We start from the raw sequence: 27,000 nt of genomic DNA on the forward strand, positions 1-27,000 counted from the left end.
CAAAAGAGCTGGGGGTCTCTAATATTGAAGGGAATTAGGAAAGAAATGAGAATTCTCCCTAGCACCATTTCCACTGGGACGAGTATGTTGATTAACGTACACTCGAGAAACCAAACGGAGAGAAACAAAACCGAAGAGACAGAGGAACACATACGCAGGCCAAGGAAGGCCCCACGCTGCATAACACCTGGAGAGGACGAGAGCTAAACTCACTTGATATCGGAGCGGGACGACAGAGCTACATCTAGCCTAATTGGCCAAGAGCACAGAGATGGTGGTGAGACCACGAAGGAATATCCATGGTGGACAGCTGGTCCACAAACCATTGCTGATACCACTGCCAATATAGAGCCAAAGGGTGTCCGGTCATGTAAGGGAACACTGTGACGCCATGAGGAAATGCGTCACTGAGAAGCAAAATGCCAACAGAGATAAGAAAGCAGTGGTCCATGATCAGAGGGAAGGTCCCCAAGGAAGACTGCTCCTGAAGACGATCTCCTTCAAAAGCAAAGTTAAATGGGAGAAAGGGAAGCACACGAGGCCCTAAGGGAACCATTGTACTGCACAAGTTACTTGTGTCAGTAGAAGCAATGACACAAAGTTAAAATTGTAGCAGATGAATTTGAAATGTTATGATACAAGAGCAAGAAAAACTTGAATCCTGAGAGTAAGGAATAGTGAGTAGCCAAACCCTGGGTAAAGGGGGGAAATCATAATACCGCACAAGTAACTCTTCTCGGTAGAAGTAATGACAGTTCACATTCAAGTAAATGAACTTGAAAACCTGCGATACAAGAGAGTTCTTGCAAACTTAGACCCTGAGAGTACGGAACAGTTGATATCACCCTGGGAAGAGGGGAAAGTAATTCGATATTCTATACAAGAGGATAATACTGAAGAGAGAATGTTATGGAACAGGCTAGAGGAACTAGACAAGTGAGCCAAAATAGGCTGAACTGTAATTACCAAAAAGAGAAAATCCTATGAGAGCAACAATACCTTCCAAGAATGTGCCGAGACCCACAACCAGACATATCGATTTCACAAAAGATCCCCAAAAGGGATTACTAAAGAGGAGGGAAAATTCAATTTCCCATTTGAAGAACTAAACTGATGTATGAAGTCAAGCAAGACTATTTGAGGATTATATACTAAAAAGAATCCTATAGACTGGTACTAGCTGTACCCTCAGGAGAAGGGAGTCATTCTCCTGATCCAAGTCAGTTTTTGTGGTGAGGTCAATTAGGGTAGTTTTGCACAGCAGACTAATTTCTTTGGACATTCATGACTGACGGACAAGCACCTTAGTAACACAGGTAGGATTACTGTGAAATTATCCCCCAAAAAATACCTACTGAGAAATGACTGCATTTCTTTCCGATTTCTTTTTTAAATAATGCGGGAGGGAGGAGACCCCACTCCCTCCCACCCCCCCTCCCCCCCTCCCCCGCTTCCCCCTACCTTAACCTATCCCCATACCCCACTCCATTTATTTTTAATAAAAATGTAAAAAAATGCCTAACAATTTCTACCAAAGAAATTCAGTCATTTCTCATTAGTTTATTTTTTTTATTCGTTCTTTGCTGCAGATACCACACAGGTAGGGACCACACAAAGGCATAGGGGAAGTTAGGCCTTATGGTGTTACTTTAATAAAATATCAGGATGTTGAAAGAGCCTGTGCGCTTCCTCTGACTAGTCACACTGGGTACCGTTTGTGCATCTGTTTCTAGGTGGAACATGTCGAGAGCTCTTAAATTGTGTCCAGAGGGGGGAGCCTTGTATGTCCGGGAGCTCCAACTTTGAATGAAGGTGTTGGGATAGGTTCTGTGAAATTCCAGTTTCACCATATGGTATGTCCAGTTTCCACGACATACCATAAGACATTATGAGAGAGAGCCACAAAAGGAGGACACTAAAGACTGAACACCTAATCAGACGATGATGAAAGGACTTGGACAACTCATCCTCAGCTTCCCGGCCTGTACCACACCCAAGGCTCCGGCAGACATATCCACATAGATAGTAGGGTAAGAGGAGACCACAACTCCAACATCCAAGGAGAATAGACACCCCAACCTCACTATACTTGGTCCATTAGAATTCAACACTATACAGAGACCTATTGCACAAAAACCTATATTTCTGTCAGGTGTGGGCCTCTCTCCCTATGCAGGACTCTCAAATCTAGCTGTGTTTTATGATTGCACTGAACTATTAGATTGTTTCTCAAATCCAGTGAAGTATGGTATTATACTCAATTGCACTGGTGGGCTTGTGCCTCTCTCGCACTATACGGCAGTCTCAAGTCTAGCTGTTTTCTCTCCATGCAAGATTCCTGAAATCTAGGCATTCAGCCACACTGAAGATGAGCTGCAAAACATATAACCCACTAACCAAAAAGCTAACATTTTCTGCATACTTGATTCACACAAAAAACGAACACAACCACCTCTCGCAACTCAAGCCGCATTCACTTCACCACACCACAACAACACATAAACCGCACCAACAACACACGAGGACTGACATCGTTCCGATACTCGCACCAAAGCTCACTGCGTGGTGTATACCGAGATGAAGCTGCCAACAGACCACCATTCCTCTCACTTTCCTTCTCCCTCTTCACCCTACTAACCCATCCCGCATTCTCGCTTGCAGATCTTCCAGAGCGCCTGGGGACCAACTTCGTTGGTGACGATGCACGTTACAAATACCTTTTACATTTAACAATACTGAAAGCGGCATGCACTACAATATTGTTGTCTGAGTTCGAATTTGAGATTTGATTAGCAGGTACTAAACTCAGCTCCTGGGTGTCTGCATCACCATGTAAGCAGGAGCTACCGCAGGGGAACCAGGAGCTACCAGAGATGCTTTACATGTTAGTCTATTTTGTATGAACCATTGTGTTCAAATGTGTATTAGATGTGTTTTTAATTCTTTATTAACATTCTCAAATACACAAAGTTAATGTCACATTGATTTGACATCTATCGGCCTACAAAGAGCTTTAAGTGCAGTTGAAGCACTTATAGGTAAGCTGGACCTGTCAGACATCGTGAAATCCAAAGTTGTGATGCTAAAGGGAGGAAACAAAAAATGAAGAGTTGCCCCCTGGAAACTGAAGGGTTGTAGCCTTGAGGTTGTGAATAAGTTTAAGTACATAGGGACCATCGTCTATGATAACTGGGTGGTCCCGACTTGTTGATCGACCTCGAGGCTCAATTCATGGGTGCAACGGCACAGCTCAGAAAATTTGACATTGAATTTGGAAGATATTAGTTCCTTCCTGTGCTAAAGTTGTATAAACAATAAATTTGCTTCAAAATGAATATATGGTGCACAGACTAGGTACATACAAATTGACTGGTCAAAACCCAAGGCAATTATTTGGACACCGGTTTTCTGCTTACCGCAATCGGTTCCGCTAGTGGGAATCTTATATTAACTGCGGCAGCTTCCCATTCAGACTATGATTGATTGGGGAAGCTTCAGTTATTTGCAAGTATACTGGCCCCTCCAGCTGCCTCAATTTATGAGAGACTGAATGTTTTGTGGTTAAAAGGCTTGTGCAAGGTCTTATTGGTCTGGGAGACAGAGTGCCTGAAGTTAATGCAAACAATAGGTTATTCTACAGAAGATTTAAGAGCTACAACTTATTTGGTTAGACAAAGGTTGTCCAGACATGTGTGGATTACACGTTTTGAAAATTTAATGCAATACCAGTGCTTTTGTGACCACTTTGACTGGTCAATCAAGAGTTATAATAATGTTGCGCCATATTTGAAGAAGCACCCATCAAGATTTAGATCCCCAATTTTAAGATTTAAACTAATCCTTTTACTTAAGAAGTACTGGGCAGACAAAAAGTCCAAAAAGCCCAGTGACCTTGTCGGCACTGTGATAGGGGGATAGAAATTTTAAACATTTATGTGTACAATGTCCCAATTTGTGTATACTGAGGAACCAAATTAGATCTATGAATTTTATAGGATCTATGTGATCACTGAACCACCCGTAGCTGCGATGGCCAAAATGCTGACGCCAGTTATTGCGCGGCGCAGTGATCATATGGATCACTGTGCCCCTTTCCCCATGGCCTGCATTACCCTTCCCAACCCCCCACTCCACTTACCTTTAGGGCAGCACACGCAGAAGTGTGCTGCCCGTACTCTGCTATCCCTGCAGTGTCAACTACTCCCACTAATATGGGTTGGAGCTGATGCTGCAGGGTTCTTTTCTTTTTTATTTTCTTGCTTGTCTCCCGCTTTCCGAACTGGTAAGCGGGGGACACCCCCGCAACCCCTGACCCCCATTACTGCGCCCAAGAAGAGCAGGCGACGCCCCTGCAACCCCCGCTCTGCTTGGACGCAGTAAATGTCACCCTCGTTTTGTGCGCCTCCAAAGTCGCAGTGACTGCCGGGGCGCACAAATGAGGGTGACATTTTTGTACAATACTATTTGATATAAACAGAACAGGACATGTGGCGGAGGATGCTAAATTCGAAAGAAATCTCCCTATCAATTAATTTCTTACATTTTTTTAAAAGCAAGTTCCTTGGAATTTTAATGGTATTTTGTAATGTATGTGAATTTATGTGAATGTGAGTAATTTTTATGTGCTTTGAAGATTTTTAAACTTGGTTAAATTGTAGGAAAATTTACGGGAAACATAAGGTAATGAAATGAAACTGTCAAATGTCCTTTTAAAGTTTACTAGGGATTTGTAAAATGGTTTTTCTTTTGTAAAATTGTTTTTATGTATGTTTTCGTGTGAAAAGTACAGATTTGTACTGTAATGCACAATCAATAAAAAATTCAATAAAATAAATGTCACATTTACATGTTTTGAAGGCACCAGTTGACCCCTGGGAGCCAAAAGTAGCTCCTGGTAGCTGTTAGTTTCAAACTAACCAGGCTCTACTATCCTAGAATCAGGAGCTAAATAGTTCCCAGCTCCCCTCAATTTCGAACCCTGTTTTTGTTTTCTTACATTAGAGGGATGATTTAAGCTGGAGCAGGATTTTAATGTGTAGGTTTTGTGATGGGAGGTATAATATTTTTATGGCTTAGACACACTGGTGTGCTTTGCATAACGGGTTAATCCTTGCCTCGTAATTTAAAAAGCTTTTGCTTTGTTTCATTTCATATTTCAAATATTTGCCTGCCTTAAGCAAACCAAATCCCTTTTGCTTAGTTATCGCCTAAGTTGTTCTTAAAATCCTTTCTTCATTCTGTCACAAGAATCCCAGTTCAGTAATTTGACTGGCTGGTGGTTTTCCTTTTTTCTTCTATGAAACACAAATCACAAATGTAAGTGTTCATTATAAAGTTTGTGTGTGAAATAAATAAAGCAAAAGATCTTGATGCCTTTATTTTCTTTCTCCCAAAATAGGACCTCTTCGATCGATGGTTGAGCGTCTGCAGTCCCAGGAGTCTGAGGACGACGATTCCTCCTCTGGTGAAGAAACTGTTGTAAAAGCCAATCCTATCACCAGAGAATCCAGGTGAGAAGCCTTGTATAATGATGCTCTTGGTTTGTTACTGGTTTATTTACTGCATGTGCTGCACTAGTTGCTAATTATGCTTTTCATGGTCAACATAAAGTCCTTCTTACTCAACCCTTTTCCTCCATACGTGTGCCCATGCCACGGGGATTGGACTGGAGCTTTTTCGAATTAAAGTGTTTCAAATTTGAGCCAAAGCAGTTTGAGTATGGCCTTCACTCAAACGTTTTCCACGTACGCGCAACACCAATTCTTCTGCACAGACATGGGGGGCGGGAGTGGTCACTTTATTTTCTTTATTTTTAATCCTTCCTTTTTAAGCTATCTGCTAGGGCGAATTTTCATTTCTGTGCCAATTCCCTTTAACCTTGGAGACACCGATCTCTTTTGCTGGACTCAGGGCTTTTTAATTTTTACTTCGGAGTTGGCCTTTTTTCCTCACACTCTCACGTGTTTTTTCTGACTAGGAATTCTGTTTCTTACGTTTGGTAAACTCCATAGGCATCTGCATTTTGCATTGTGGCACACAGCACCTTTTGGACTTTTCTTAATGTTTAACTACATTTTCTTGGGTTAACTACTGTTCCCAAGAATAGTAAGATGACCCCCATGTCTTACCTTTCTCTTTGTGGTACCAGCACACCACCCTATGTGGAGTGCTGTGGGGGTTACTTAGCAATTCCCTCTCCCACTTCTTATGTAACATTTTTTGTTACACTAACTTACTTTAAATGGCTGGTGGCAGTGGTTTAATTTTACTACCAGTGTGCATTTCTACTGCAGTACAGCACCCATGGTTTGATGAGGCTCTAGGCTCTTAAAGTGGGAAGCCCTCGTGAGAGTCTCCAAAAGTTGGAGTCCCCTCTGTTCGAGACCTGGTTCAAGGCACTAGAAACCCCACACGGTTATAACCAACAGGAAGCCCTAAAGGGCCCTCTGTGTTGGCACCAGTAGAAAGCCCGATAGGTCCCTCTGTTAAGTCCACTGTGCAAGCTTGGCGAGCTGTTGTGCCCTGTTAGTATAGCAGTTAACTGTTGAAGGACTGCTTGGATCCCTCCCAGTTGAGAGATTTTCTGGGAAGGAGTTCCCATGCCTTTTTGCTATGGAAAAAGGGCTGCTTACCAGTTGCCCTTTTGACTTGAACTGCTGCAGTTAATCCAAAGGAGGTGCTATGCAAATCCCTTCCCACCTCATGAGGTCCTTTACCCTATATATATGTACTCTTCTAATGAGTGTGTTTTTTAGTGCAACAATCTAATGTCCTCGTTTGTGTTATCTATTGGGACTAATTGTACCTATCCAATCATCTCCACTCCCAATATGGCTCCGACATGGCTACCCGTAGTTTGGTCTAGCTTCTACTTGAAACCCAATATTAGACCAAGCATAGATAGTTTCACATCCCTCACCAAATATCTCCCCAACTATGATCTCACAAGTTTCAAGCGAGGCCAGGTTTTTGAGCACTTCCATCACCTCATGCACTTTTCATATGACAAACAACGTTAAGCACACATTATGCCGGTTTTACCACTGGCTATTACACTTCTTTTTCCTCAAAGGTGCCGGCTTTAGGGATCCCTTCAGCACATGGCTCCTTCTGAGACACTGGCATTGCAAATGGGGCCAGCACTAGCTCAGATTAAGGGGCCATCACCTGAGCATCTGGCTCAAGAACCGCCTCTGGTGGGGGATGGTCCCTTAACTGTTCTTCTGGTGGGAAACGCACCCACACCAGATGCCTTCTTCCTGATGAGTGCCTCTGTGATTTAGATGGAGCCTTCCGTAGGTGGTTATCTTTCTTCTTAAGCAGTCCTTTCATGATTGGATAGGTGGTGTGGTGGAGTTTATAGGCCTTGAGGTTCAGGATAATGCATTGGTAGAAAAGAGGCAGCCAAGGTTTGAGGCTACACCACGAATAAGACTGAAATCCGGTGTACGAACAGCTGACCTCTGGAGAAATTGTCAGGGCTCCCTCAGCCATTCTTTTCTGTGGTCACATCTGCTTTTTTTTTTCCACACTAGCAGCAGATTATTTTGCACTTCCTCTTCTGCACCACTGGGTAACAAAGAAAACTGTTCGCTTGGGGAAGAAGGCTTATGTCAAAGCAGTATTGCACTTTTGGCAGGCAAATGCTAACGCCATACTAGTGGCACCAAATCGACGCAGGTGGAAGAACATATCATACTTCTAGTGGGATTCGGCCTTCTTCCCCAGACCCCTCACCTGCCAGAGTGCCGAAGAGAAGTCTGCTCAGGCCTCACTAGCACCTGTCTGATTTCACAGGATTTGTTAAAGGCATCCAAACACCAGGGCGGCCAGATACCATGTGCTTGGCTGTGGGTGTGCTGTTCTGCCTTGCACCTGGTAACCCAAGTTCACCTGGGATGTTCAGGATTAAGATTGGTGTTCTTATTACACTCCCGAAGTTGGTGGAGGCTCTGGGAATACGCAATTTATCTACCTTTCAATTTCTGCTGATTAAGGGCATTTTGACGAGAGCAGAGTGGAAGGATAAGCTCAAGAGAGGCCTTACCCCCCTTTGAAATGTTATTGAACTCTAGAATGGAAATGAAGGGTCTGATATCCGCCATCTACAAGGAATTGATAGGAGCAGGGAAAGGGACCACTGAGCCACTAAAAGGTAGATGGGAGAAAGATCTTGGCAAACACATTGAGCCAGGTATGTGGAGGAGAATATGCAAAGCTGCCTCCCAAAAATCGATATTGAGCCAATATGAACTGCACGCTATCAAATTATTGCATCCGTGGCAGTATGATCCTAATAGGCTCTCTAAGATGTTCCAGTCAACTAGCCCAGGATGTTGGTGTGAATGTGGTGGGATTGCGGATTTACTGGCATATGTGGTGGGGGTGTCCCCGGATTAGGGTGTATTGGGACGAGGTCCTGGGTTGGATAAAAGACCTCGACAGTGTCCACAGAATTGCGGACCCTTATCTCATTTTGTTTGGTTTTGAGAAATGCGAGGATGAATGGAGAAGGATCAAAGGCCTGGTCCCACAGTTATTCTTAGCTGCACGTACCCTGTTGGTGATGAAGTGGAAATCCAAGATGGTGCAGAGCAAGAGTGAATGGGTCAATGTTGCCTCAAATATATGCGTTATGGAAAAAATAACTGTCTCTACATGGGGGATCTACGCAATGTGATGTGCTATGGATGGATTTTGTGGACAAATACATGCCGGGAGTACTAAACTAATGAGTGGAAGTGGTGACGTGGGAATATCCCGCCTTTTGGGCTGAACTAGGCTGACCTGTATGATGTTGTATAAAATGAAACTGGAAAGACTACAAAGGATTGTAAAAAGAGATTTCTCTATTAAGGGAGTCCCATGAGGTTCGAACTGTGACTATTTCAGGGCTAATGTACACATGACTGAAGATTGCTCCATCCTGGGGGGGAAGGGGGAGTGGTGGGTGGGAGATGGGAAAAGTCTTTTTTGAAGATCTACAGTTCGAAGTTGTTAGAATATAAGGGATTCGCGTTTTGGTGACAATTGGAAATATCTCCAACTCTGTTTTGTGCTTTCTTGTTTGCACTTTTTGTGACTTGTATGTATAAAAACTTAATAAAATGGAATAAAATAAAATTGGTGGTCTTCAATTTGAAGGTGCAAAGCTATTTCATAGCAGCACGAACAAGAAGCTAACTAGAGTCTGCCTAGAAGCAGTTTGTCATCTTTGGGTCCCCAGCAGGATGGAAGATCTATGTCCTCTGGTGTGTACCACAGCTTCTTAAAGCAAAGTAGACCGACTAACCGCTCCATAGTATAACTAAGAAATGACCTCTCCCAGGGGGTGTTACGTAAGAATGTGTAGGGTCGAACTGATGTGGGATTTAACAAAACGTATCTATTGTTGTTGGGTGTTAGGGAGAATTCTCATTTCTACGCTAATTCCCTACAACTTTAGATACCCTCGGATCTTGTGCTGGACTTTAGGACTTTTAAATTTTAACCCTTGAGTGAGTGAACCATTTTTATCGCTCTCATGTGTTTTGACCTGGTTTGGATTATGCGTTTCCTTTGTTTTGGGAGTCTGACAAACTCCATATGTATCTACTTTTTGTATGGTGACACATAGCACCCTCAGTGCAGTGCCACAGAGAAATCCTTTAGATTTCTCATAGTTTAAATACCTTTTCTTGTGTGAAATACTGTTCCCAAGAATAGTAACGTGAAATTGACTTTACTTAACTTTTCTCTTTGTAGGTCCAGTACACGCCAATCTAATGTTTAGTGCTGGGGCGGTTAATTGTAGCCCCTTACTCATGTAAAAAAATGGTATGTTAACCTCACTACTTTAAATGGCTAGTGGAAGTGGTTTAATTTTCCTATCATTTTGCTTTTCTACCGCAGGCTGAATCCTCAGCTGCAGTATAGCACCCATAGGTGACCATTTTGTCAAAAAGGGCCCGGTCTTTTTTTTGCCATTTTTCAGTTGAGGTCTTTCTTGGGTTTTACTCTGTGCACCAAGCCAGGTTTGAGCCCTTTGTTAGTTTTGCCTTTGGCGGGCTTCAGTACTGAAACCCGCCTCTGGCTCCAGTTTTTCTGAAAAGGCAGGAAGGGAGGGAGGTTCCTGAAACTCCCCTGTCCTTTGTTTTTAGGAATGCCTGAATGCACCCAGTCCTGATTGGCTGTCTTTTCAGGACAAGCCACCCTGCTGTTTGAGTGACAGGTGTACATGAATGGGAGAAACCTGCTTAAAAGGCAAGGATTTTGGGACTGAAGACAGTCAAACACTGGGAAGAACAACCTGATGAACAAATTGTAAACAAAGCTTGCTGCATGCTCCTGGACCTTTTTGAATTGCCCGGTGAAGCCCTGCTGCTGTGCTGAAACTCCTTTTGCAATTCAACAGAGAAGTTGTGGAAGGGATGACTTCTCCCCTTGGGTTAGTGGGACCAACTAACCCCAAGACAAACTACACTGGACCATCTTCCCCGACTGGCTGCACTACTTCGCTGCTGCAAGAACCGGGGGCCTGGGGTAGAGTAATCTGCAGTTGAGTGCAAGGTCTGTGATCCAACAGTCTCTACCTAGGACCCTCCAGAAGCAGGACGACCAGAGCTTGAGTCCTCTCACCAGAGTGCAGGATTCAAGGAGTGAAGGAAGCCCAACCGGTATCCAAGAACTGCGGCAGTGCTATTTACCGAGCGCTGAAACCATGAGGTGCAGCTAATCCAAAAAAAACCTGTAGCTGCTGCCGATCTCCGAATTGCTGCCGCAGGAGTCCCCAGACGTCCTCCCTCTTGTCCCCACGAATAAGGCCCTGGAACCCAGGATCTGCATCGCTGCAACCAGACGGAAGCCAGCTGGAACACTCTTCTAACCAAAGGTACTGTCCTGACTTGTGGTACTTACCTCCGTGTCTTTAGCTTGCTCTTCTCAGTTGAGACTTGCAGTAGCTACCTTGCTAGAGTTGATTTCAGCTATACCCTTCACAAGTGTAACAGACTGTGACCCTAGAGGGATTTTTCTTCAACAAACTCTCTAACTTTGTGCAAGACTTTATCTAAGAAGTGACTTGGCTCCATGGACTGTGCTCCAATTGACTTTGGCGGTCCATTTTACTTTGATACTGTCCCTCATAGGTGATACCTTGGTTTCAAACTAATATTGCTGGGAAAGGTTTTTATCTAGACTTCATTGGAAGATTTAAAGTGCTCACATACTCCGAGAACCTGTTCAACCTTTTTTGTCTTTCCTTAACCGTTCCTTTCTGCAAACTTCAGAATCTACTTAAGTGTACCAGTGATATATGAATGCCATTACTGTCCTAGTTAGTGAAGTTACCTCAGGGTGTAGGAAGTGTGTAACGAGCATCTCTAATGAACTAGCTTTGTGTTGATTCTGGAAAAGTATATTTGATTGTTACATATTCATATTGCCTTTAATGAATGCTTATTTAAAAACTACGGTTAAATAAATTATTTATAACAACCTTGAGTATAAGTGTTACTTGGATAGTTGTATTGGTGGATTTCATTGCTACAGCTCACATTTACCCCTCTTGAGATAAACATGGCTGCTCAGTCACACTTCCAACTTATGAAGTACAGGCCTATTCCAAAAGGTGCGTTACCTAATATCAAGAGGACAAGTGTTGTGTAGTCTCCCACAGGGTTACTAAATTCTTGCCTGTTAGGACAGTTTTTCTTGAGTCCAACTAAGGGCTTAGTAAAAACATTCAACTGAGGCAGTACAAGACTCCACTCTTAGTATAAGGCTGTACCACCCGATTTCATGGTGGCGAAGACTGAGCAGCCAGGCTTATCTTAGGAGGGAGAGAGGGCTGTAGAATCAGTGCAAATTAAATTGTAATGCAAATGGTCCAAAGAAACACTATCTATTGTAATAATAATGTATTTAAATACAAGTAGGCCCAGATAAATCTAGGGGGGTAAGTAAGTACTAACACAATATATCAAATCACATTATAAAAACAAAACACTATACTGTACACAGACCAAAGTATAAACCTTATTTGGAACAACGAACAGTATACCCTACCAGTTATACACTGACTCTTAGTACAAATCACTTAATCAGTCAACTGGAAAATCTACTTTTGGTGAATAGTGGAACACTTATTCCAGATGCAGTAGAAACCTATAACTAGTTTTGTGATAGCACAGTTCTACTATGTGAGTAAAACCTAAGGATGTAATATTCAATTACAGTTGCTTTTGAAATCAGGGAACCCCAGATTTGAGGTAAGCAGTAACCCGTTTAACTTATTTTTGGATGGCACACAGCTAACACAAGGTAAGTAAAACCCACATACTTGTTTAACCTCACATGAAGGGGAAAGTAAAACCCAATGTCACACTTTAATGAATGACACAAAGCTATTCTAGGTAGGCAACAACTTAATGCAGACTTATTCTGGACAGGCTAGGAGCAAGTCAGCGGAAGCAAGACCCAGTTAGGGGACACTCCTACAATTACCCAGCAGGAATAATCTGGTGAAACCAACACTTTACTTTTGGGAAGAGGCACAACCTAATCACAGGAGAGTAAAATACCTTCACATCTACTTTCTATTAGACTGGCAAAACAGTTGCTAAGGAAGAAAAGATGTTAACCATACTTTAAAGAATAGTGCATCACACATCCAAGATAAGTAAGAACTTTTGTAACTGTTCACGCTTAGAATTAGTTACGGACCAACTCTTTACAAGTAAGTAACTTTTAAACACTTATTTTCTTTTCTAGGCAAAAAGAAAGTCTTTACCTTATTCTTGGAGCATGAGTGTTCTCAGTGGCAGAAGGGGGGGTCACTAGTACTAATGTCCAACAGGCAGTGTCAGGATAGGTTCTTTAGTAGCAAAATTCGGAGTTCCTTAGGAAAACAGGAACTAACAGGTGAGTACTTTAGCATTCGAAGAAGGTCCAGGGGCTTTGCAGAAACCACCCTAGCAGGATTTTAGCAGTGGGACTGGGTGCGCCGGATGAGAGGCCTCCCCTCACAGAAGACAACCCACAGCTACACAGAAATCCTAACGGGCTTAAGTTAAGTACATACCCAAGCCAGCACAGTACCTGAGCATTGAAGATTTTGCAGCAGGAGGACTTTGGGGTCTGCATCCAAAATACCCAGTCAGTAGATTGCTTGTCGTGGTGACTAAAAACAAGACCTCAGAAGGAACTTTTGCAGCAGGGATCGATGAAGGCTCTAGGCAAGGTTTCCCTCGCTGCTGAATGCGGTTCTGTGTATTTGGCGCCTTCTCAAGGAGCACAGAAGAAGACAGAGTTGCAGTTGAATTCTCGTCGTTACAAAGGTCCCACACCCTGAGGGGACTTTTTGAACTCGATTCGTGTCTCTGGAGATCCACCAAGATGCCCACGAAGTTTCCGCGAGATTCTGAATTCGGAAGACTGTGCTGCACAGTGGCCTAAGGTCCCAGGGTATTGCAGCAAGGCATGGGATGTGTCAAAATGCAAGTCTCGAGTCTAGTGGGTCTCACCGGGCTCAGGGCATGCTTTTCGGAGTCCCCAGCTCAATTGGAAGGAAGGGCTACAGCAGGCTCCAGTTACACAGCAGGCTCTCCAGTCGCTGGAAATCGTTTCAGGCGCTTTTCCTTCATCCTCTTTGGTTTTGGTTCCAGTGGTCGACTTTTATTCAGCTTCCAGGTTCGCAGTATTTATCAGGAACTACAACGCAACCCCTGCATTCTCTCCCTGCTTTTTACAAGAAGGGGCAGTCTGCTTGTCCAATCAGGACAGCCAGCCCCCCACCGGGATTTGTCCCCATTCAGGCAAGGCGTAAAACAAAGGACTGTGGAGGTTTGGACTCTTGCCTCGCTTCCTGCCTTCACAGACAGACTGGAGCCAGGGCGGGGAGTCCAGCATACTCCTGCCGAAGATAAAAATCACACAAAGGAATTTCCCACACTGTATGTCAGGGGAAGGAACAAGAAACTGTTAGGCAGACACCTGTGCAGTTCCCTCTGGGACCACTGCAAAAGATTTAAGACTACAGGTGTTTGGCAGTAAACCCACTTGGTAGCAGTCTATACCACACAGATTCACTTGGTAGCTGTGGCTGAGCAGTCAGACTTCCCTCAAGAAGAGTTAGGCAGTATACAGAGTATTCACATTAGGTCAAAAGAACACAGTAGAACAAGCAAACACCGACCAGAGCTTGGTGTAAAAGAGATATAATTATTTATTTAAAACCACATCTAATAAAAGACACAGGCACTAATATTAAGCAGTTCAAAAACACGGTCACTAAAAGATATACACTCCCTTAAAAGAATATTAGACAAGTCTTAAGTAAAGCCCCAATTATTTTCAGACAGCGGTGAGCGCTTAACGCAGATGGCACTCTAATAATTCGGTTTAAAAGGGAGAGAAAGGCGGAGCATAAATTGAAACAGATCCCAAGACTTTCAAAAGAACACAGCAAGAGAGGAAGGCAGAGTCAAACCGTCAAGTTAGAGTTCAGAAAGCCGGATCCACTTTAAGAGGATCAGAACGAAATGTGTCCAAGGTCACACGGTTGAAAAGTGCACAAAAGTCTCTAAAAGGTTCAGAAAGAGTTGGACCAAAAGAAAGGGACCAGTTAGTTGGTCAAGGTGGCCAGCCCAGTCCAGAAGGTTAAGGAATTATTATTACCTTGTAGCAATCTTTAGAAAGGGATGCCTGGCGGACATGGTATCTTAAAGTGGTGAGAATACTCCAGCGGGCGCAGTTGTTCCTGGCAGCGGATGCAAGTCAGTGCTTCGTCCGGGGGAAGGGAGGATCTCGTCGGGGAGGAAGACAGGAGTCCGTTGCACTGCCAGGGAAGAAACCAGCCGCGGAGTTCTCAGTTAAAAGGAGCGGTCCTTTTATTTGCGGTCCAGTGGTAAGTGGCTATCCGCTTGCCGGGGTGCTTGGCACGGGCAATTCGACCACAAGACGTCCTGGGATGCGAGGAAAAGAAGGTAAATTGGTTGTGCCCACCAGTCGGGGGAAGAAGACTCTCCAGCCGGGAGATCTTCTCTGTCGTCGGGAAGTGGTGTCGGTTCCGCAGGGCTCCACCGGTGGTGTCGTCGTAGCAGGTCAGCTCAGCTTCTCCCTCGTCGGATTCTCAGGTCCCGTGGCGACTTCTGAAGTTCCAGTGCCAAAAGCCCTGCTTTTATGCAGCACACCCCTATTCACTCAGCCTAGCTGTCAATCAAACATGCGAAGTGGTGAGCCGGCCGGCTCGAATTTCTGGATCAACCACCATTCCTTGCTCCCGTTCCACGCAAGGTGCATCTTTTGAAGCAGGTCATGTCGGAGATTCGCAAACTGCTCCAAAAAGCAGTTCCAGACCATCAAATGGGAAGAGGCTTCTACTGTTTTTGGGAGAAAAAGAAAACTGGTCAGTGGAGACCGATTCTGGATTTGAGAGCTCTCAACAAATGTATCAAACAAATCAAATTCAAGATGACTTCCCTTCAGAACGTCCTCCCATGACTAAACCAACACGACTTCCTGGCCACCCTGGACTTGGAAGATGCCTACTTCCACATCCCTGTTCATCCTGCTCACAGACGGTTCCTCCGGTTCGCAATAGTGGAGACACATGTTCAATTCTGTGTCCTCCCATTCGGACTGGAGTCAGCACCAGGAGTGTTTACCAAGTGCCTGGCACCGGTGGCGGCAAAGCTCAGAACGTGAACAGAGGTTTTCCCGTATCTGGACGACTAATAAGGACATGCTCATTCAAACTTGCGAGCACGGCAGTTAGGCTTCTCAATAAATGAGGCAAAATCCTGCCCCATGCCCAGCAAGACAGTGCTCTTTCTGGGAGCAGAACTTAACACCAACATACCCAGAGTAAGACCATCAGCAGACAGAATATCAGCGTTAATCCATCTGACCTCATGGTTCCAAGACAAAGTGAAAGCCACGGTATGCTCTTTCAAATCCTTTCTAGTCAAGATGTCCTCATGTATATTCCTCATACCAAATTGCAGATTTCACATGAGACCAGTTCAAGAGAACCTGGACCGCCAATGGAAACAAGCATTCGGGTCATGGGAGGATACCATACAATTACCGCCAACCTTTCACAAGGCCTTTTCGATGGTGGGGCACATCTCAAAACCTGTTGCAGGGTATGCCTTTCTAAGCTCCGACATCAACACTTCTCCTCAGGACGGATGCATCACTATCGGGCTGGGGGGCACACCTGGCAGAGCTGCAAACAAATGGCATGGTCCGCCCAAGAGCCCCAACTACATATCAATGTTCTGGAGCTCGGGGCCATACGGTGGGCGCTGAAGTCCTTCCTTCCTTCCGGTGCTAGCAGGGCAGGTGGTAACCATCCAGACAGAAATGAACTCCATGCATTACACAAAAAAGGGGGCACGAGGTCAGATATTTCAAGAAGCACAAAACCTGTGGGCCTGGGCTTTAGTTCACAAGGTTCAGATCAAGGCAGAACACCTGCCGGGAGTGGACAATGTCTTGGCAGACAAGTTAAGCAGAGACTACACAGCATTCCACGAATGGGAGCTAGACGAAGCAGAGGTGCAGCGGATATTTCGCAAATGGGGACGGCTGCAGATCAACCTTTTTGCCACCAAGGCCAACAGGAAATGCCACAGGTTTGCCTCCAGATATCCAGAACACCTCTTGATAGGGGACGCCTTCTCAGTGGACTGGACAGGGGAATTCCTTTATGCCTTTCCCCCGATCCCTCTCATGCCGAGAGTACTTCGCAGACTGAAAGACCAGGCCTGTTCAATGATCCTAATAGCATCGGATTGGGCTCTTCAAGTTTGTTACCCAACCCTGACACACCTGTCTTGATGGCCCCCAATTTGCGTCAATGTTCATGGGAGCCTATTAACGCAACAGAATCGCAAGATTCTCCACCACGACCCAGCGAGCCTGTCGCTCCGGGCATAGTTCCTGAGCAGCAAAAATTAACTTGAATCTTCCTGCATAATGCTGGGATATAATCAAGGCATCTCGAGCCCCCTCCACACGGATCACTTGCATTCAAAAATTGACTTGTTTCACCAAGTGGTGCGAAACATCATCAGTGAATCCACTCGCTGCATCGATCGAACAAGTACTGCCTTACCTGTTGCATCTGGCCAAAGCAGGGCTCTCCCTATCATCCATCAAGGTACATCTATCTGCCATATCGGCATATACGACACATCCAGGTCAACAATCTTTGCTCACCAAACCGGCTATCAAGATATTTCTGAAAGAATTGATGCATACCTACCCACCAACGCAGATGCCAGTTCCTTCATGGAGCCTGAACACAGTCCTGGCTGCGCTCATGGAACCACCGTATGAACCGATTCATAGATGTGACATAACATTGTTATCCTGGAAAGCGGCTTTCTTAGTAGCCATCACGTCAGCCAGAAGGATTAGTGAGTTGCAAGCCCTCTCGTCAGAACCTCCACTCAATTTGTTCCTTAAAGACTGCGTCATCCTAAGAACGCAGCCTAAATTCCTACCCAAGGTACTTTCAGAAATGACTCTTACGGTGCGCATTGTGCTTCCAACCTTCTTCATGAATCGCACATCTAATGCAGAGAGATCTTTACATTCGCTCGATGTGGCAAGAGTTCTACATTTTACATACTAAGAACGAAGGAGTACCCCTCCTCGACTAGACTTCATCACATTTGCTGGCCGCACAAAAGGGCAACATATTTCTAAGCAGAGATTGGCGCGTTGGGTGTACCAATGTATCAGTCACCAGGCTAAGTGCGATCCACTCGCCAGACCTCCTTCAGCTCACTTCACCAGAGGGAGAGCAGTTTCGGTTACGTTTCACGCAGGTGTATCATTAAAGGACATCTGCAGAGCCGCCTTCTGGAGCACTCTGCATACTTTCGCCAAACATTACTGCCTGGCAGAATATACCAGCAAAGAATCAGCAGTGGGCCAAGCGGTTCTTCGCCATCTCTTTGCGTAAGGTAGGAGCAGCCTTCTCTTCCCGCCTTCCCTGGTAATATAACCTATTAGTTGCTGTGTAATAAGGCAAACAAAAGGATCTGCAGAATATACATAATGTTATTGGCATGTTTTTAACTACTTGGTATTCTCTTCAAGCATCTGAATCTATGAAAGATCCAATGCTGGAGAAGTCTTAGTACTTACCTGTAACTGTATTTCTCCAGCATTATCTTTCATAGATTCACATGTGCCCACCCGCCTCCCCTGAGAGGCTGCTCCCACGCCCAGTAGTCATCGCTCAAGTAGTCTTCTACGGCTCAAAATCTGAAGATGGCTGCTTGATGCAGAGCTTAAACCCTGCCACCTCATTGGTTAGGGCCATAAAGGACCAAAGTGAATGGAGGGACTAGACAATTGAATGGCTCATAGGCCATAATAGGAAATCTACATTAATTCCCTATGGAAATAATGTATACATATTTAATTTTGTAATTATTATTTAAATCACTGAGGATTCCCAGTCTGATGGGGAATATTCAAGCATGTGAATCTGTGAAAGATACCAATGCTGGAGAATTAGTGTTACAGGTAAGTAACTAAGACTTATAACAGAAACCTTGAGTAAGTGTTACTTGTATTTACGAATTTCATTTGTACAGCTTGACAGCTCATATTTACCCCTCTTGAGATGGGCCTGGCTGCTCAGCCACACTACCAACTTGTGTAGTACAGACCTATACCAAAAGGTGGGTTACCTAATTCCAAGCAGATAAGTGTTGTGTAGTCTCAGTATGACTGCATCAATTCTTACCTAATACCTGGGGACACTGAAAACGACCCAGACCCTGGTGAAATCCACTACACTCAAAACAACCTGCATTTTGAGCCTTCCCAGGTCGTGCTGCAACTGTGCAGGGCTGCAATACCCCAATACCGCGATGCACGGTTTTCCAAATTTAGCTGTAACCTGGATGGCATCCTCCTAGATCTCCAGAGACAGAGTGCTGGACCAGATTAGAGACAAGATTCCGACAGGCGATATTCAGTTTGACTTTTGCTATTTCTATGATTGTCCCGACCGGTCTGTTGGACACTAGAGACCTAGTGACCCAGGCCCCCATCTACCACTGAGAACACTCCTGCTCCAAAAATAAAGAAAACCTTCTAAAGCTGGGTCTTTGGCCTAGAAAAGATGGCAAGTGTTTAAAAGTTTACTTACTTGTGAAAGAGTTGGTTGGTAGATGTCACACTGAGTGAGCAGTTACAAAAGGTCTTACTTACCTTGAATGTGTTTTGCCATTCTGAAAAGTATATATAAGGTTATTTTACTCACCTGTGAATTGATTGTGCTCTTCCCAAAAGTAATGCTGTTGGCTTCACTTTACTAATTCTTTTAGAATATAAATGTAAAAAGTATACCAACTGGGTCTTGCTTCCCCTGACCTGCTGTTTAGCCTGTTTAGAATAAGTCTGCCTTAGGTTTTACCTGCCTTGAATAGCCGTGTGCCATTCTTAAAAAATACCCTGTCGGTATAGCTGACCTTGGTCTGGATGGTGCAATCCTAAATTAGTGTAGAAAGGTATTGCTTACCTTAGTCTGTGTTCCACTGATCTGAAAAGCAACTGTTATTGTAAGTTACACCACAAGGCCTTACTCACCTGATAGAACTCTGTTTTTTCTTGAGGGTGGTTATACTGTTCCATGAATTCGCGTTCCACTATTCAGAAAGGTATCCTGGTAACAGGGTTGGTTTACTAAGTGATTCCTTAACTGAGTGTCACTGCATGACTGACAGGGGGGTCTATAACCCTTGACATACTGTAAAGTGATCTAAAAGTAACTGATGGTTTTACTCCCCATGAAAAGGTGTACTATACTAAATGTGTTTGAAAAGGTCTGACTGCATAGAAATACTGTTAGTTTTCTGAACAGGGCCTGTGCTTTGTTCTGTGTATTTTAAAGCATTGTGTTGTGTTTTTATAATGTGTTTTGACTATGTCAAAGTACTTACCCCCAAGACTTAACTTGGCCTAATTGTATTTATAATACAAAAATAAAGGTGTAATACTTCTGGTTGTGGCTCTGTTGAATACTTGGTATACTACAAGTTCTTTGTACCTTCCTAGAGCCATCTCTCCCTCCTAAGAATGCCTGGCTGCTCTGTCTACACTACCAAATAATTGGGTGGTACGGCCTTATATTAAGAGTGGAGTTTTGTACTGTCTCAGTTGTGTGACTGTGGCATTTTTTTAGGGTCCTTCAACAAACCCTGATTTTTTGGGGGTATTTTTAGATCTGTGTATCATCTGATCATAGGAGATGGATTGCACTACCGTTTCCGTCATTGGTGTTTAATATGACATTTGTTACTGTTATTAGGCATTTATATAGCGCTCTGTATATCATTGGTATGATCTCAAAGCGCTTGTGGGTTGAACGCCCTTGGGGACCCTAGTCCGGGTCAGTCGAGATGGTAGGGTAGTATAGGGTGCTTAGGTGCACTCAATATGTGTGCAGTTATTTTGATTTGGCTGATGGTAGCTACATCCTGACATTAGGTTTGATGATGATGATGAGCGATCAGTCGAAGGTGTGCAGTCAGGTGATTGGTCTCCAAGACTGCACTTCGTGGATATAGCTGGGTTCTAACAGGGTGTTGAGGTGTTCGTGGAATATTTTTGTATGTGTGCAGCTAGGCTGAAATTGATCGGAGGGGTATAGTTGAGCTCTGTCTGTTGGTAGAGAGTAAGCATAACAGTAGGAGAGGAGTATCTGGAGCTAATTTCCTCTTATGTACCCACCTTTCCTGGATTACATTCTGGATCTGGGCGTGCTGGCAGTGGTTGTCCTCGTGCTTCGCAGTAGTGGCACTCGGAGGTAGACTCACAGGTAGGTCTGGGGTAAGTTATGGTTTTATTAGGTTAGAGGGTCATTATTCTTAGGCTCAGCACTGTGACTCAGGAGCCCATTTGCGGGTTCATTGGTTGTGGTTTATGGTGGGATGCAGGGTATGTCCAGGCAGGATACTTGGTTATAGAACAGGAGATATCTTGCACCAACCTTTTCACACTGACAGTGATGCTAACGGTCAGGCTCAACACTTGTCAGCCAGCTGTAATATTTGTCGTGCAGCTAAATTAATTTCCAGGAATTTTGGTGGGCTTTAGCGGCACTAGGTGGTCCTAATCATGGTTATCGAGAATAGTTAAGTTTTTAGTGCTTTGCAGAAGGCCATGTTGTCTTGGGTGTGTCGAATGTGCAAGGAATCACGAGTAAGAGGGCAGTGCTTGACCTGAGGGTGCGCAATGGGTGGTACGGTGGAATCTTCTCTTGAAGGTATGCTGGGCCGGTTGTGTGCACTGCTCGGTGGGGTAATGCTTAGGATTTTGAAAGTGGCCCTCAGTCCAACAGGGAGACAGTGGCAGGTGCAGAGCACGGGAGAGATGTGATCCCTGTGTCCCAGAGCAAGAAGGAGTCTGGCGGCAATGTTTTGGGCTCTTTGGAGTTTAACTTGGTATGCCAGGTATAAGGAGTTGGCATAGTCCAGTCTCGACATCACAATGGACATAATAGCAGCAAGTCTGTTCGGGGAGGTGAGGTAAGGGAAGATGCGTCTCAGGAGCTTGAGGTGGTAGTGACAGGATTTTTATACATTATTGATCTGATGAGTGTGTTAAGCCGGAGTCCATAGTGCAGCCAAGGTTTTTGACTATATTGGAGGCAGAAGGGGGGGTGCCAAGGGAGGGGGCGCCAAGGGAGTGGTTGCAGGAGGAAGGCAGTGTTTCCGCACATCATGATATCATTTTTATTTGGGTTCAGAAGGAGGTGGTTTCTTGTCATCCATCGGTCAATATCTCTGAGGCATGCTTGGGACGTGGGTTAGAGCTTGTTTTGGGAATTCTCAGGATAATTTGGCTATCGTCAGCGTAGTTGTAGCAGGTGAGGTTGTGCTCACAGATGATCCTTGGTAGAGTGGTCAGATAGAGGTTGAAAAGGAGAGCAGAGAGGCAGGCGCCTTGGGGTACTCCAGTGTTCAAGGTGCGAGCGGTTGAGACAAAAGGGGAGAGGAAGGTGATTGGTTTCCTGTTGAGGAAGGAGGCAATCCATTTGAGTGTCGAGCCTTCTATTCCTAGGGAGTAGAGTCGGTCAAGGAGGGTAGAATGGTTAACACTGTCAAAGGCTACGGACAGATCAAGTTTAGCCAGGATTCGGGTGTTGAGATCGAACTGTAATTCTTAGGGTCAAGGGGGGGTGAAGAGATGCCTTTTTAGAAGCGGTTTGACGTGCGCTATTTTAAATGCCTCAGGAAAGATGCCAGTGATAAGGGAGTCATTTAGTATGGACCTTGCTTGTTCTCCTGCACAAGTCGAGAATATTCCTTTCAGAAGAGGTGGGACAAGGGTCTTGGGGGGGATCCGGTGGGTCTGCTGTTGAATAGTAGATCAAGGGACTCTTCTCTGGATATGGGTTGAAAGAGTCGAAAGATGGCATTGCAGTAATTGTGGCAATGGAATCAGGAGGGGCAGGTGTGGGGCATGGGTGGAAAGATTGGTGTTAAGGGTTGCCATCTTGTCTAGTGAAGTGTTGTAGAAATGCAGCTAGGGGGGAGTCTGTGTTTGCATAGGTGTGGTCTGGGCAGTAGTGCAGGTGGGTTTCACAAATTCGAAAATTATCCAGTGGAGCTGATTTGTTAATTGTAATGAGCTTTTTTGGCCTTTCTGATCTTGGATTTGTAATTGCGGTGGTGGTGTGCAAACTTCGATCTACTGAGTGGTTTGAGATTTTCGCCATTTGCACTCCAGAGTTGTTTTTGACTTTTGAAGGTGGGGCGTGAACCATTTGGAGGACGATCCTTTGCGATAGGCTATGGGGCGTGAGGGGGTGTTGGAAGTAGTAGTGCTTCTTTAGGCATGGAGTCAAAGGATTCAATGGTTATGGGGTCTGTCTGAGTTCGGCAGTGTTGTGAGGCTGTGTAGCAGGGCTTCAACTAGGTCAGGGAGTACCTTGACTTTTTTCCAGCATTTGTGATCATGAGTGAGGGTAGGGAGAACCATGGGTGGAGGGGGTGGTGTGTGGACAGAGAAAGGGATGGCGGGGTGGTCTGACAAGATGAGCGGTTTGGGACTGGATACAGAGACAAGGTCATAAGTGCTGAAGATTGCGTCAAGGGTGTGACCACCAGAGTGGGTTGGACCTGTGGTATGTTGGAAAATGTTGAATGCCTCAAGACTCTTGACCAGGGTTTGGGTCATGGGTTGTTGGGCACCTCGAACCAGATTTTGAAGTGCCTCAGTAATGTGAGTGTTGGATGGTTTACTTGAATGGTAGCTAGTGAGTCACAGTGATTGTTGGCAAAGTGTCTGTCATATCCAGGGGGTCTGTGTATGAGTAGGAAGCTGTGAGTGTTGATGGTAGAGAGAGAAGGGATTCACAGTTAGCATTGCATGTCTGGGTTTCGGTGAGTGAGATGAGGTTTGTAGAGGATCGCTACTCTGCCACCTCTGGAAGGTCTGTTGTGGGGGATTAGCGAGGAGCCGTGGGGGGAAAGCCTTGTGCGCGACCGGTGCAAAGTAGTCTGAGAACCAAGATTCAGTGACAGAAATGAGGTCAGGATTGTCAGAGGATAGGAGGTCGAAGATGCTGTGTCTGTTTCTCACCACGGTTTTGAGTTGTGGTGGGTTTTTTTACTTTCGTGGCTGGGTGCAGAGGCGTCTTTAGGGGGGTAAGGGGGTTGTAGCCCCGGATAGAAACTCGGGGGCTACAACCAAAAGGCCAGCTAGCCCAAAGTCCCGTAAATCCAGACATTAGCGTAGCCCCGGATCTTTTCCAGACCTAGCAACACCCCTGGCAGGGAGGACTCGGTTGATATGAGAGGCTAGGGCTAAGGAGTCAATTGATGCAATGGAAGGTGTAGTCGGATCGTCTCGGTGGCTGAGATAGTGCGAGGGGTGGTGGTGGGGTTTGGTGATTTAAGTGCTCTTTGAGGGGGTGTGAGAGGGTTTGGTCGATGTGGAGCGGGAAGAGAAAGTGGGTGGTGGTGGGAAGGATCAGGGGAGGGAGGGCGGTGAGTGGTGCGCCTGTCAATCCAGTTGTTGATTGGGGTTCAAGTCTGGAGGGTGCTATGGGTTTAGGTGTACTGGGTGAGAGGTCGAGTTCAAGTAGGTGGAGACCGGGAGAGACAGGAGGGGAGGGCCTGATGGCAGTGCTAGAAAAGGATGTGAGGTTGGACCGTTGTGGTGAGGTATGGAGAGTCAAGGGTGCGGGCCGGTCACCCTTTCTGTGTTTTGTGCGTTTGGCTGCAAGAGGGGTGTGAAAGAGGTTAGGAGGGTCTGAATGGAAAGGGAATGAAGCAATGTATTTAGAAAGGGCAAGAAGTGCTACTTTGAGAGAAGGGAAAGTGTTTGAAGGGTAGGTCTGGGGATGGGGGTCAACCAGGAGCTGGGGGTGGGAGCGAGGGGTGTGAGGGTGGTAGGGCGTGAGGGTTTCACAGGTAAAGAGGGCGAGTTGACGAGCTGTGCAGGGTTGGGGGGGTGCAATTTTCTTTGTGGGTCTGTGCTGTCAAGGATAGGCTGGGTTTTCGAAGGAGTGGTGTTGGTGGAGAGGTGTGGGACTGATGTGGGGGGATGGATGGTGTGTGTGTGTGTGGTGGAGGGTTGAAGATGTTTGTGTGACGTTGGGCTTAACAGGAGTGGGATAGTGTTGGTACAGTGGTCAAAAGGGTAATGGTCTGGGTGGGGAGTTCTGAGGATAGGGGGGTTAGTCTGGGGAGTTGTGGGGGCGGGGAGTTCCTGCTGGACCACACTGATGCCATGGTAGTGGGCTCATGTTTGGAGCCAGAGAGCTCCTCTCGCTGGGTCGTTCTCAATAGATGTCTGGGGGGCAGAGGGAGGACGAGAAGGGGGCTTTGGGCTGGAATATGTGAGATGAGGGTAGGAGACGGTTGGTGTTGGGTGTGCCAGAGCGCACCTCTGATCTTGGAGTTTGAGGGGGGAATGGTGATTGGGAGGCGGCGAGTCGGGGGTCAGGAGGTAAGGGTGTTCTGGTGCAGGAGTCAGAGTTGGCGATCTGATCTGGCATCCAGGGGGGTTTGTGAATGAAGGTGCTAGTACGGAGGACATGAGCCGGGTCGGTACATTATGGTTTGGCGGGTGGCTTTGATGCAGAAGGGCCAGGGAGAGGCAGTCTTGGGTGTCGTGATTTCTCCATCGGGAGGGGGTGGGGGGGAGTCTGTCATGGTTGAGTGATTGGGTAGTTCTGCACATGAGCGATGTGGGGGTCAGGGAGTAGCTGTGCGTATAGAGTGCTACGAAGGGAAGGTATTTGGTTTGATGCACCTAAGACTAAGATAGCCGGAATCCAGTGAGCGATAATGCAATAGCCGCAGCTAGATTTAGGCCAGAGGGAAAAAGGGCATACCACAGGGCCACAACAGTGAATGCAATGACTGAAAATGTAATATCAGTAAATGCAGTGACGATAAATGTAGTAACACTAAATGCAATAGTAGCACCTAGATTTGGGACACCTGGATAGAGGGAGAAAGGGCCCAACACGAAGGCACAACAGTAAATGCAATGACAGAAAATGAATTAACAGTAAATGTGATGACGATAAAGGTAATGGCACTAAATGCAATAGTAGCATTGGACACTTGGATTGAGGGAGAAGGGTTTATCAAGGGGGCACAACAGTAAATGCAAAAGCAGCGTCTAGATTTGACACACCTGGATAGAGGGAGAAATGTTCCAACACGGGGTCACAACAAAAAATGCAATGACAGTAAATGCAATAATAGTAAATAAAACATCAGCACCTAGATTTGTGAGGCCTGGATAGAGGGAGAAAGGGCCTAACCGAAGGGCACAAAAGTAAATCTAATGACAGAAAATGCTATAACACCCAATGCAGTAGTAGCACCTAGAATTGGGACACCTGGATAGAGGGGGTCTAACATGGAGACACAGCAGTAGATGCAATATCAGTAATAACAGTAACACGAAAGGCAGGCATTAATCAGAACATCCAAGTTTGAAGTTCCTGAGGTGTGCTAACGGGTGTGATCGGACCAGTTCTGATAAGCAGCTGTCTGTCGCAATCAGGTTATCTCGGACAATCAGGCTAGATGTGAAAGATTTCTATCTGGCACATTTAGGTTCTCTGGCACAGTCATTCTAAATTTGAGGAGTTGCTATGTGGACGATGTGGCTGGGGGCACAATCTACTGAAAGCAATGTATGACCTAGGGCAATCAGAGTACAATATATTGCTGGTTTGGATAGTCTATCTTGGAGCTAATATATGGCTAATGGATAAAGGTTATCAAGAGTCAAATATGGCTATTGGGCACAAACTACATAGAGGCAGTGTTCGGCTACGGGCCGTATCTGAGACGAGACTCTACTGTTGAGGTTAGAATGATTTTCGATGGGATTGGACACTTTACAGACGAGCAGTAATAGGTGATCCCTTAGTGTTTGAGTCCCCTACTTTGTTGGTTGATGCTGTTGACGGCTGCAGGCACCACTGGCTAATACGGCCAAACACGGTCTGGAACTGTCTCTTCGGGAGCTGTTGTCTTTTACCTCGTGTCCTTCACCACGGGGGCTGCAAGGGCTTCCCTGGATGTGTGCACTAAGTGGGTTTTGGCCAATTGGGGGAGCGGGGCGGGTGGAGGGAGGTAGAACAAGGAAATGGCTCGCTGGACTAGGTCGGGGAAGGGGAGCTCGATCGGTGGGGGAATCAAATTAACAAAATGAATGCCAGCAGGGCCCAGGGGAGGACTGTGCTTTTTGGAGGCCCAATCTTAACTGCAGCACCGATAAAAGGTGGCCTAGGGACTGTCTACAATAGATCATGGGCTTTGGTAGCCACCAACCCCCCCGCGCCACCTCCCTCACAGTGCTGGACATTGTGTTCCCCTGTTTAATGCATCTAAATACTACAACTGTTATTTGCACATGTATACAACTTTTCTTTAGACTGTAGCAGGAATACTGTGCTACGTGGTACCCTTGGATCCTGACTGGTAATCGTTACTTATTGTAATATTGTCACGGCCATCTTTT

At 45.5% G+C, this 27,000-nt stretch overlaps 1 protein-coding gene across 2 annotated transcripts in view; it reads left to right on the forward strand.

The window, feature by feature from the left end:
• Window positions 1-27,000, forward strand: part of MLLT1 (MLLT1 super elongation complex subunit) — an 870,086-nt gene that overhangs the window by 724,472 nt on the left and 118,614 nt on the right. For both annotated transcript variants that reach the window (XM_069649554.1, XM_069649553.1), the window contains exon 8: window positions 5,399-5,510. In XM_069649554.1, coding sequence (XP_069505655.1) covers window positions 5,399-5,510 — 112 coding nt within the window. The remainder of the gene's footprint in view (window positions 1-5,398; window positions 5,511-27,000) is intronic.

Source organism: Ambystoma mexicanum, chromosome 1p (assembly GCF_040938575.1).
Source record: "Ambystoma mexicanum isolate Mex_15411 chromosome 1p, UKY_AmexF1_1, whole genome shotgun sequence".
In the NCBI taxonomy this organism is placed as follows: domain Eukaryota; kingdom Metazoa; phylum Chordata; class Amphibia; order Caudata; family Ambystomatidae; genus Ambystoma; species Ambystoma mexicanum.